Here is a 12,602-nt window from a genome sequence, read left to right on the forward strand (position 1 = left end):
CTTGGAATCTAAGTGTGAGGACTCAGTTTGGGGTAGAGAGCCTATACTGATGAGAGCCAGTTTGGTGTAGTGGTTAAGTGCGCGGACTCTTATCTGGGAGAACCGGGTTTGATTCCCCACTCCTCCGCTTGCACCTGCTAGCATGGCCTTGGGTCAGCCATAGCTCTGACAGAGGTTGTCCTTGAAAGGGAAGCTGCTGTGAGAGCCCTCTCCAGCCCCACCCACCTCACAGGGTGTCTGTTGTAGGGGAGGAAGGTAAAGGAGATTGTGAGCCGCTCTGAGACTCTTCGAAGTGGAGGGCGGGATATAAATCCAATATCTTCTTCTTCTAAGCAGGACCAGCCCTGCTGGGATGGGAGACCTCCAGAGAATACCTGGGTTGGGAGGCAGAGGCAGGCTGTATCAAGCTACTTCTCTGAATGTCCTCCAGGCCCCAGTAGGGGTTGCCAGAAGACAGCTATGACTTCCAGATGACACACATAGGATATCAAAAAGAGCACTCTCTGGGGAGGGACTGTGGCTCAGTGGTAGAGCATCTGCTTGTTTATGTTTAATTTGATTTATACCCCGCCCTTGCCACCAAGGTGCACTCAGGGCGGCTTACATCAGATCATAGTATACCAGGGGTGGCCAACGGTAGCTCTCCAGATGTTTTTTGCCTACAACTCCCATCGGCCGCAGCCATTGGCCATGCTGGCTGGGGCTGATGGGCATTGTAGGCAAAAAAAACATCTGGAGAGCTACCATTGGCCACCCCTGCAGTATACTATGATCACAATAATAAAATCAATAAAACCATTAAACAATATAAATTAAAAACAATATACAGTTGGTGCTAACAAATCAGATGTTACTCATATTCTCAGGACAACAGTTGTTCCAGAATTCTCCTACGGTCAACTGCAGGCCTTGCAAAACTGAGCGAGGCCCCGCAAGGTCCTAACCTCTTCCAGCAATTGATTCCACCAAGAAGGGGCTGCCACTGAAAAGGCCCGATCCCTGGTGGTCGACAGTCTCGCCTCTTTCAGCCCGGGGATCACTAGGAGATGCTGAGATCCAGACCTCAGCACTCTCTGGGGAACATGTGGGGACAGACGGTCCCTCAGGTTAACGGGTCCTCGGCCATATAGGGCTTTAAAGGTAATAACCAGCCCTTTGTAACGAATCCGGTACGCTATCGGTAGCCAGTTCCTGCAGTGCTGGCTGTATGTGCTCCCACTTGGGCAGCCCCAGTAGCAGCCTAGCAGCCGCGTTCTGCACTAGCTGAAGTTTCCGGGTTCCCGACAAAGGCAGCCCCAAGTAGAGGGCATTACAGTAGTCCAATCTTGAGGTGACCGTTGCATGAATCACAGTTGCCTGGTCGCCATGGTCAAGGAAAGGAACCAACTGTTTTGCCCGCCTAAGCTGAAAAAAGGCGGATTTTGCAGTTGCTGCCATCTGGGTCTCCATCATCAGGGAGGCCTCCAATAGCACCCCCAAGCTTCTGACCTTGGTGCCATTGTCAGTGGCGCCCTGTCAAAAGTTGGTAGGGGGATTTCCCTGCCCAGGCCACCACGACTCAGGCAAAGGACCTCTGTCTTTGTCGGGTTCCGCTTCAGTCGGCTCAGCTTAAGCCAACCAGCAGAAGGTCCCAGGTTCAATCCCCGGCATCTCCAACTAAAAAGGGTCCAGGCAAGTAGGTGTGAAAAACCTCAGCTTCAGACCCTGGAGAGCCACTAAAGGGGAGGGACGGTGGCTCATTGGTAGAGCATCTGCTTGGTAAGCAGAAGGTCCCAGGTTCCATCCCCGGCATCTCCAACTAAAAAGGGTCCAGGTAAAATAGGCGTGAAAAACCTCAGGTTGAGACCCTGGAGAGCTGGTGCCAGTCTGAGTATATTGCCTTTGATGGACCAAGGATGGACATATTGCCTTTGATGAACCAAGGATCTGATTTAGTATAAGGCAGCTTCATATGTTCATAAATTTTGGGGAGGGGCGGTGGCTCAGTGGTCGAACATCTGCTTGGTAAGCAGAAGGTCCAAGGTTCAGTCCCCGGCATCTCCAACTAAAAAAGGGTCCAGGCAAGTAGGCGTGAAAAACCTCAGCTTGAGACCCTGGAGAGCCGCTGCCAATCTGAGTAGACAATATTGACTTTGATGGACTGAGGGTCCGATTCAGTATCTCTCTCTCTCTCTCTCTCGGCTTGGCTTCGCGAACGAAGATTCAGTATAAGGCAGCTTCATATGTTCATCCTCTTATTGCATGTGGTTGCAGGGAAGGTAGTGGAGGACAAGAAAAACCGGACAATAAACCGTTTCTGTGCCCGGGCTTCCTAGTCAGGAGCAGTCTATCTGAGCGTAGTGAGAATGCGCGATTTACATCTTCTCAGGCTGGGAGTCCCAGCCGTTCTTCATGCAAACTCCCACGCTGGGAGGAAGGAGGAGGGGGTTGAATAGACCCTCACACTAATTTCTTGAGCTTTATCCCATGCTAAACCCCTCCCACAATAAAATAAAACAACCCCGGCCCTCCTTCTAAATTCCCACGCGCCAGCAAGTGGGATTCCCCGGGGAGGGAGGGCGACGCGCGCTTCTCTGTATGCGCGGCGCGGCAGAAGGAGGGCGCTGGGTAGCCCGGGAGGGGCGGGGTTTCCGCGGGCCCGATTTGCGTGCGGCCCGCCCCTTTCGTTTGAACTGGCTTCTGTATCGAATCAAAGAGGGCGGGCGTTCCTTTTATCCTCCGCTGAACGGGGATTGGTGGGATCCGGGCTGTCTGGCGGCTGGAAGAGCTGGGATGTGGGAAAGGAGGGGGGAGTGGAGACGGGAAGGGGGGGGGGCTTTATTTATTTCATTCCCGATGTTTTGCTTTTGCGCTTTCTCTCTTGCAAGCCTGATTTTTTTTTTCTCTCCCTCTTCCCAGACGCTTTGCAACTCCACCGAGGCACCGGGGAGCAGCTGAAAGAATTCTGCCTTTCCTTTGACCCTCTTCCTCCCCTCTCCATCGGCTAGGAAGTTGTGTTTATGGCAATGCAACCGACTAAAAGGGAGGCGGAGAGGAGCAGCGGAGCCCTTCGGCCGTTCAGGCTCTCTTTGGGCTAAGCCTCCGGAACATCGCAAGAGAGGGGAAGGAAGACCAGAGAATCGCTGGGCGAAAGACAGGATCCTCTCTGCGTCCCCCCCCCCCTCGGTTCCCAGACCCCGAAGACTGAATGAGAAAGAAATCGTACCTCCCCTCCTTTTAAAACAAGAGAGCCTTTGAAGAAGAGGGAATTGGTGGGGTGTCTCTTCCTTCCCCGGGATTTCCTCGGAGCCACCCCAAAGGCAAACTTTTGCACTTCGAGGGGTCCCTCCCCCCCCCCGGATTGAATAAGAAGGAGACTTCAGCTGCCCCCCAGGCTTCCCAGCGGAGCCCTATAGGAAAAGGACTTGTCAATTTTACCGCCTCTCGTCAGTTTCTTCGTTTCTTGTCAATTTCTCCCGCCTCTTGTCAATTTCACTGCTGGAAGAAGGCAAAAGAGCCCGGCTCAGCAGACTCCTGCTTAAACCTCCCGCTTCCCCACCTGCGGGTTTGCAAGAACGAATAAGCCCCCCCCCCTTCCTTTGCTCTGCCCCCTCCCGCCTTTCCTCTTCGATCTTCTCGTCCATGGAGAGCTCGGCTTTGGCCCCCGCCGCCTCGCAGAAGCCTTCCCCGGAGAGAGAGGCTCTATCGATTGACATTTATTTATTGGGTTAGTGTGTGTGTGTGTGTGGGGGGGGGTCTTCGCCCAAGACGGGTGGCCCCGAGAGCTGCTGGAGGGGATGCTGGCCACCCTCCGAAGATGACCTTTTTGCTTGGCGCCGGGGGGGCCGGGCTGGAAGAAGATGCCCCAGCGGCTGGGGGGCTGTGATCGGCAGGATCTAACTTCCAGGATGGGGGCCGCTGGGGGCGGCCGGCTGCTTCGCCTCCTGTGGCTTTTGCTCTTCAGCCTCGCCATGGTTTTCGCCAAAGGTAAGCCGCGAGAGGAGCTTTCCCTTGCTTGAACTTTCCTTCTCCCCCCTCCCTCCCCCTCCGCCTTCTCGGGAGGTTGTCTCTGGAAGCAAGTGGGGAGTGGTGTGGAAATCTATGAATGGGCAAAGCTGGTGGTGCTTCACGGCTAGATTTCGCTGGTCTTTCGCTGCCAATTCGTCCCTCCTTGGTGGGGAACGGCACTCCTCTTTTCCCCCTTGCCAATTTCCCCCTCCAGTAGGGAAGACAGCCTTATTTTCTCTTGACCGCTGTCCAAGGTAGGGGGCGGCGATCCAGCCCTGGGAAGAGAAGCGTTTAACTGTTTGGGGTGGGGGGATTTTTTTTGGGGGGGGACAATACCGGCGAATTTCACCCAGATGGGATAACGCACTTCGAGTGCACTTTAGCCATTGTTTGCAAGTAGATTTTTCTGTTTTACATAGGAACATCCAGCTGCAAAACCACACTGAAAGTGCATTATCCCATCTGGGTGAAATTCGCCGCCGTTTGCAGAAACCCCGTGTTATTTCCCTTTAATCCACATTTTAAAAAAAAAAAAGCCCACCCTGATCACGTGACTGGAACAAACTTCCACTCTTCCAACAAGAATTGAGATGTCAGTGTAAAAATTTCTAGGCAGAGTCTTTCCTTCCGCCAACCCTACCCTCCCGGTTTGCTAGGGTTGGTTGTGGGACATTATTGGGGTGGGTTGGGTCAAGTTTTCCCATCCAAAACGACAACTCGGGAGGGGGGAATTGAGCCCTGGCACAATGTCTGTGATAAGGAAGTACATGAACCATCGTGCGATAGTCATTCTTGCAAACGTTCTCTCTCTTCTGGCACGTTTTGTGTGTGTGCTGGAAGCCCCTTGCTTTGCTGTGGTGCTTGGAAAAAGGAGGCTCCATTGTAAAATCCAGAAAGAAACATCTCTAGCTATGTTTCACTGAGCCTGTGTGGAATTTTTTGTTTTATTTTATTTGGATGCTCCAGGAGATCCGTTAGGATCAGGATTAAGTTGACGCATGACGTGCGTTCTGTTTTACGTCTGGGCGCAAGCAAGCGATCCCGTGGTTTTGCCTGCTTGCATTTTCCAGGTGTCTGATCCTCAGTGAGGAATACACCTGGAAAGAATAGTTATTTTCTTTTTGCTAGGCTGCTATAAAAGTGTCTGTCTCCCCCGTCCCCAGATTAAGTCAATTTAACTGCATGTGGGAATAGACGAGAGAATCCTTTCCCTGCCTGATATAGTAATGTCAGATCTTGGAATCGGGTACATTAGAAAGCTGCTTTAAAAGCTGTTGAAGGAGGATGGTTTGTTGCAGAAAGGAAATGTGCAGCTATGTGGCTTCAGTGATGAGTATTCCTTTTACTTCTTTTTTACTTCTTGGAATTCCCTGCCATGGGAGATGGTGGCAGCTACAAGCATAGACAGCTTCAAGAGGGGATTGGATAAACATATGGAGCAGAGGTCCATCAGTGGCTACTAGCCACAGCTTATCATTGGAACTCTCTGTCTGGGGCAGTGATGCTCTGTATTCTTGATGCTTTTGGAGGGGGGCACAGTGGGAGGGCTTCTAGTGTCCTGGCCGCACTGGTGGACTTCCTGTGTGACACAGAGTGTTGGACTGGATGGGCCATTGGCCTGTTCCAACATGTCTTCTCTTATGTTCTTATGTGTATGTTTTCAAAAAATGGAGCACTTTTTGATTTAGTTTCCAAGTGGAAAGGCTGGTGTTTCTTTTTCCTGATGTGCTGATGGACACATTCCATCTGTAATGGCCGGGTACTGCTGTTCTGCAGACGGAGGTGTTTGCAGTAAAACAGTCATGGTTTTTAGCAGATAGCATGAGCTGTTCGACAAGTGGTGCTGGTGAAACTGTTAAGCTGCGGCTTTGTACTCTTCAGATCTCTGGGCTTTGTGCTCTTCAGACTGTGTCTACAGGCAGGGAGGGGCAAACAGCTGAATGTTTCCCTTATATAATAATAATAATAATAATAATAATAATAATAATAATAATAATAATAATAATATAAGAAGTTTTTATTTATACCCCGCCCTCCCCACCGAGGCAGGCTCAGGGCGGCCGTTCCCTGCATGGAATCATGTAGCACATCAGGGAGGTGATAATATGAAACTTTTCTCCGGACGAAGAGGTTTTTTTTTATTTTACATACAGGGGAGACACTTTCCAAAATGCAATTCTCTTTTGCAGCTGGAAGGACCATAGAATGGAGTTTGACCACTCTGGGCCTAGTGGCTGCAGTTACCACTGCGCCTTCTCAAGCTGCTGGGTGGCTGGAGAAGCCATGGACTGCATGACTGCAACATGCATTGCCACCCTCCAAGGGGAACCTGGAGATCTCTTCGAATTACAAGACGCCTCCAGAGGACAGAGATCAGTTCCCCTGGAGAAAATGGCTGCTTTGGAGGGGGGGACTTTATGCCATTATAACCTGCTGAGGTCCCTCTCTAGACCCCACCCTCCAATATCTTCAGGAATTTCCCAGCCTGGAGTTGGCAACCCTAAGTGCAACTAGCACTCTAGTTTTGCTGACCTAGAAAGGGGGGGTGACGTTGGCAAGGGAAGCAAATGGAGTGTAGGCGTGTTCCAGGTGGTCCATGGCTTGTTGAGTCTAGAAGGCTTTTGCATCTAGTTATAGAAGAGATGCAGGATTAGCTTGCTCAAAATGATACACTCGAGAGGCATTGATCATTTTCCTGTCAAACAGGAATGGCTTGCTTCGAATTAAAGAAAAGAAAATAAAAATTGTAGAGAGTACAAGAGCATATTTGCCATCAAAAGGAATGGCTTGCTTATAATAAAAATATTGTGGAGAGCAATTTGCCGGCAAACTCCAGAACAATGGCCCCCAACCTTTTTGGCACCAGGGGCCAGTTTTTCCACAGATCAGTGGGGGTGGGGGTGCTGGGGGTTTTGCTGCCTCAGGCTGCCCCCAAGCCCACACCGCGTCCCTGCTCTCCCATGGTGGTCTTTAAGTGAGGAGTAGGTGAAGGTCTCTGTTTCACTCCACGGCCCAGTTGCTAACAGGCCATGGACCGGGACTGGTCCGCAGCCTGGGGGTTGGGGACCCCTGCTCCAGAAGGCTTCTGCATCTGGTTAAAGAAGAAGTTTAGGACAAGAACCTTAAGAGACTATGGCCGTTTTCGCACTCACGTTTTACTGGCGCCACGACCATCCTGACGCCGGCGAATCTGCATGGCTTTCGCACCAGAAGCTCCGGCGCTCCCAGAAGCGCCGGCTACTTCCGTCGCTAAGCCAGCGCAAACGGAAATCGCAAAGATGCAGGAAAACGTTTGCGCTGGCTTAGCGACGGAAAGCGCCGGCGCTTCTGGGAGCGCCGGCGCTTCTGTTGCAAAATCCATGCAGATTCGCCGGCGTCAGGAGGGTCGTGGCGCCAGTAAAACGTGAGTGCGAAAACACCCTATGATTTAGAAGTATTTAAGATGGAGTGGAAAAAGTTCAGAAGATACGTAGAAAAAGAGTGGAAAATAAAAGGACACTGGACCATTTTTGATAATGACTAAGTACAAGAGGGAGGAGGGTATTCATTTTGGTTCTTATTAATTAAGGGTACCTTTAATATTAAGATTTTAAGTATATAACACCAGCGGGGGTCAAGTAACAAGGGGAGGGGTGGGTAGAAAGTAATATATGGGATAGATTAAAAAAAAGTTATTATTAATGATGTAAGAAATTGAAATTTATTACCATATGTTACTAATAAAATTGTTTGAAACAAAGAAGTAGTTTAGGACTGGCTTAAGCTCCTAATATAAAGATATACACTTAAGTGGTATTGAGTGGATGAGAGAGCGTGAAGTAAAAGATGTTGCAGAAGAGCACCAACACTGGATTGTTACGAAAGGCCGGTGATCCTGAAAGAAATAGGAAGGACTACTCCTGAGGAAGTTCATTGATGAAATGAGCCTATATCCGGGTGCTCGTTGGACCTTTCTTGTAATATTGTAATGTGAGAATGAAGAAGAAGAAGATATTGGATGACCTGCGGTGACATCTGGATCGAGGCGGCTCGGCAGTATTGCTGTTGTTAGACCTATCGGCTGCGTTCGATATGGTCGACCATCGGCTGCTGACCCACCGCCTCGCCGATGCAGGAATCCGGGGGCTAGCCTTACAGTGGCTTTCCTCCTTCCTTGAGGGTCGGGGACAAAGGGTGGCAATTGGAGGAGAGCTGTCCCAGAGGCGCTTACTTAATTGTGGGGTGCCTCAGGGGGCAGTTCTCTCTCCGATGTTGTTTAACATCTTCATGCGCCCCCTTGCCCAGATTGCCCGAAGGTAAGGACTGGGCTGTAACCAGTATGCTGATGACACCCAGCTCTATCTATTGATGGGTGGCCGGACTGGCGACGTCCCTGAAAACCTGGACCGGGCGCTGCAAGCTGTGGCAGGGTGGATCAAGTCGAGTGGGCTGAAGTTGAATCCAGCGAAGACAGAGGTCCTTTGCATGGGTCGCGGCGGGCCAGGGGAGGAGATCTCCCTACCAGCCTTTGACGGTGCGTCACTGATACCAGTGCACAGGGTCAAGAGCCTGGGAATGCTTCTGGAGCCTTCCTTGACAATGGAGGCACAGATAGCAGCCACTGCTAAAGCCGCTTTTTTCCATCTTAGGAGGGCAAAGCAGCTGGCCCCCTTCCTGGAACACGGTGACCTAGCAACAGTGATCCATGCAACGGTCACCTCAAGGTTGGACTACTGTAATGTCCTCTACATGGGGCTGCCCCTGTACTGAACTCGGAAACTGCAGCTAGTGCAGAATGCGGCAGCCAGGCTGTTGGTGGGACTACCTCGGTGGGAACACATGCAGCCTAAGTTGTGGGAGCTGCACTGGCTGCCAATCGTGTTCCGAGTTCGTTACAAGGTGCTGGTTATTACCTTTAAAGCCCTATATGGCCGAGGACCTGCCTACCTTAGGGACCGCCTCTCCATATATCCCCCAGAGAGCACTGAGATCTAGCTCCCAAAACCTCTTAAAAATCCCTGGACCAAGGGAGGCCAAATTGAAAACAACCCGAGAGCAGGCCTTCTCAATAACGGCTCCCCATTGGTGGAATCAACTACCAGCGGAGGTTTGAGCCCTGTGGGACTATAATCAGTTCTGCAGGGCCTGTAAAACTGTCCTTTTCCAAATGGCCTACAAGATGGAATCCTGAAGTGACACCTAGCCATCTGATATACACTGTGTTGTACTATAGCACCTTTAATTGTTGTGGTTTTAATTAATTTATTTAAATGTATTTTATTGTATAATGTATTTATTGTAATCATGGCACTTTCCATGTCTGTGAGCCGCCCTGAGCCTGCCTCGGTGGGGAGGGCGGGATATAAATAAAAGTTATTATTATTATTATTATTATTATTATTATTATTATTATTATTATTATTATTATTATTTATATCCCGCCCTTCACTCTGAAGAGTCTCAGAGCAGTTCACAATCTCCTTTCCCTTCCTCCCCCACAACAGACACCCTGCGAGGTGGGTGGGGCTGGAGAGGGCTCTCCCAGCAGCTGCCCTTTCAAGGACAACCTCTGCCAGAGCTATGGCTGACCCAAGGCCATGCCAGCAGCTGCAAGCAGAGGAGGAGTGGGGAATCAAACCCGGTTCTCCCAGATAAGAGGCCGCACACTTATCCACTACACCAAACTGGCTCTCCCTTTCTTGTAATAATGGACCTTTCTTGTAATATTGTTTTGTGGATGGACATTTCTCGTGTTGTTGTAATGTATAAACAGATTATATGATTCCAAAAAGGTTTTTCTAAAATGGTTTTACTAAACATTGTTAGCCAGTCCATCACAGTGTTTGTTTCTCTTAACACTTGTTGTGTTACCTGGCAGCAGGTGAGGGGGGGAGGGGTTGATGCTACCATCACACTCACGCCATCCAAACAATGCAAGAACTGGGCCTAAATCTGTCACTTACTCAACCTGACTTGGATTGGGAAGGGGTTTTCGGGGTCATCTAGTCCAGCCCCCTGCACAATGCGGGGAATTCATAAACTCCTTCACCAATGACCGCTGCTCCACACCCAGAAGATGACAAAAAAGAAAAAAACACCTTCCCAATTTGTGGCTACTTTTACGCAATCCATGAAATCAAGCAATTTTCAATTGCAGGCCCATGTTTGGATACTCTCCCAGGCTTGGAATTCTAGTAGGAGCTCCTTTGCACATTAGGCCATACACCCCTGATGTAGCCAATCCTCGAAGAGCTTACAAGGCTCTTTTTTGTACGCTCTTGGAGGACTGGCTACATCAGGGGTGTGTGGCCTAATATGCAAAGGAGCTCCTGCTAGAATTCCACCCCTGCTCCCTCCCAACAGACATTAGAAAACAAGGAGAAGAATGTTGTTAGGCTAGACTTCTCCCTGACACTCTTGATTTCTCACTGCGGGGTATCTTCTCTGCGGCGGGCTGTTTGCATGTGTGACCCTCCCCTCTAAAACCTCACTGTCCAGGGAAAGCCGTTACCAAATGAATCCCAAGACTGGCTCTGAAACAGCTTGGCAGTTTTATGATTCAGAATATTAATCTCCTGCCTCCCTCCCCCTGCTTCTCCCTGGTGGGTTCAAGGATGCTGCTCAATAGGGGCTTGTTTGCTTATCTACTTGGGCTTGGAGAATTGCATCCATTAGAAGTATTATTCGACGTATTAGCTGGCTTTTGCTCCATTGTAAGCGGCGGCATTCCAGAAAAGCTGGCTGAGTCACCTGCTCCGTGCGCCGCCCTCCCTCCCGGGCTCCTGTTGAAAACACAACTTTCTAGTTTTTGTTGAAAAGAGACAAAAGGTCAAGGAAGAGAATCATCATGATGATGATTACCGTACCGCAATCCCCTCTCTTGGTTTTGCTCCTGCATGTTGCTTCCGAGAGCAGGTGTATTTTGGGTCAGCGGGGATGGCATTGGGAGGCAAGCGCTAACGCTCCCCCCCCCCAATCTCTGTGTCTTTTGTGACTGCGTCTGCTCTCACTGGACCCGCAACGCGAGGCGCACTTGGTGGGAGGTTTGTGCCAGACCTACACGCAACCTTGAAATAAACGTGGCCCTTTTTGTAGGGCAAGGGATGTGTCACTGTTGGTGAGAAGGATGATGTACTTAGACATTGAATTTTGCATTTGTAGAGTGTGGTGAAACAGACAGGAACATTGCTTTGTGTGTCTATGTGTGTATACGCAGGGTTTTTTTTTTTTTTTGCAGCCGGAACTCCTTTGCATTCTAGCAGGAGCTTCTTTGCATATTAGGCCACACACCCCTGATGTAACCAATCCTTCAAGAGTTTACCAAAAAAGCACCTTGTAAGCTCTTGGAGGATTGGCTGCATCAGGGGTGTGTGGCCTAATATGCAAAGGAGTTTCGGCTAGAATTCCATCCTTGGGCCACACACCCCTGATGTAGACAATTCTCCAAGAGCTTACGGGGCTCTTCTTACAGGGCCTACTGTAAACTCTGGGAGGATTAGCTCCATTGGGGGGGTGTGGCCTAATATGCAAAGGAGTTCCTTCTACAAAAAAAAGCCCTGTGTGTTTGCGTACGCACAATCTACCAAGGCATGACTCCTGTTGGTGCAAGTTAGGGCTACCAAACTGGGAAGGCCTTCGTGTATTGCGTAGGGACCATGCTTGCTGTTTTGATTCAGGGGAAACGCCTCCCCCCACTTTCTGATTCTCCCTTGTAGGAAGGAGAGCGGCGTGTCTTCATTTTCATACCATTTTTCCAGTCGCCGTGCGGACCTTTCCCTAAAACCTGTGCTCATTGATGTTTTTTGCATATCAAATCGGTGTGATGTGCATAAAAGGCATGTGTTGTATGTGTAAATAACACATTGATTATACGCTCAAGCCGTACGGTGGGATGGCAATGAATCTACAAAGTCGACTGTGAAAAGCAGATAACTGAAACTGCTGGCAAAAAGATATCAGGGCAAAAAACCCCAAACAAACCCCAAAACCAAAAGACTTGCTTGTCCATACCATTGAGCGAGCTAGTCATTATTATCGTGTGGCAGTGTGTGTGTGTAGTATGGCCAGGAGATCCTAAGATTGTCTGGCAGCCAGAAGTTCTAGATCTTTTAGAGTTATGCACCACTAGGTGGCGAGCTAGATTCGTTTTTAGGCAAGAGACGTTTTAAGAGGTGGTTTGCCATTGCCTGTCTCTGAGTCACACCCTCGATATTTCTTGGAGGTCGCCCATCCATATACTAGTCACGACCCACCCTGCTTAGCTTCCAAAGTCTAATGAGATCGGGGCAGCCTGGGCTATCAGGCTGACTTCTGATTTCAGACAGAGTTTCAGGAAACCCTTGGAGATTGTCAAGGATTCTCAGGGAGAAGATTGTGATGTTTGGGTGAACTTCCCAGCAAGGTGGTGCACTTAGTGAGCCTGTTTCCGCCTGGCAGCGGGAGGCTGTGGATGTTCTAGAATGCACTCTCCGTTTACATAATGGGACCGTGAGGGAAAAAGGCCTAGCCAGCATCTTGCATAATGCTCTAATTCCCCCTGTTTTCCAGGGGGTGTCCCCATTTTCTGGTCCTTATCCTTGGTAAACAGCTGTCCCTGTTTTGGCCCATTGGTGATGGGATGTTTCGATGTCACTAAT

The 12,602-nt window shown here is 49.8% G+C and overlaps 1 protein-coding gene across 1 annotated transcript in view; it reads left to right on the plus strand.

Annotated features, from left to right (window-relative positions):
• Positions 1–3,872: 3,872 nt before the first annotated feature.
• The window catches only part of LOC132579464 (transmembrane protein 132D-like), a 781,341-nt gene continuing 772,611 nt past the window's right edge, over positions 3,873–12,602 (plus strand). The window contains exon 1 of the mRNA XM_060249844.1: positions 3,873–3,966. Within this exon, the coding sequence (XP_060105827.1) occupies positions 3,888–3,966 (79 nt within the window). The 5' untranslated portion in view covers positions 3,873–3,887. The remainder of the gene's footprint in view (positions 3,967–12,602) is intronic.

This window comes from Heteronotia binoei, chromosome 11, assembly GCF_032191835.1.
Source record: "Heteronotia binoei isolate CCM8104 ecotype False Entrance Well chromosome 11, APGP_CSIRO_Hbin_v1, whole genome shotgun sequence".
NCBI lineage: Eukaryota > Metazoa > Chordata > Lepidosauria > Squamata > Gekkonidae > Heteronotia > Heteronotia binoei.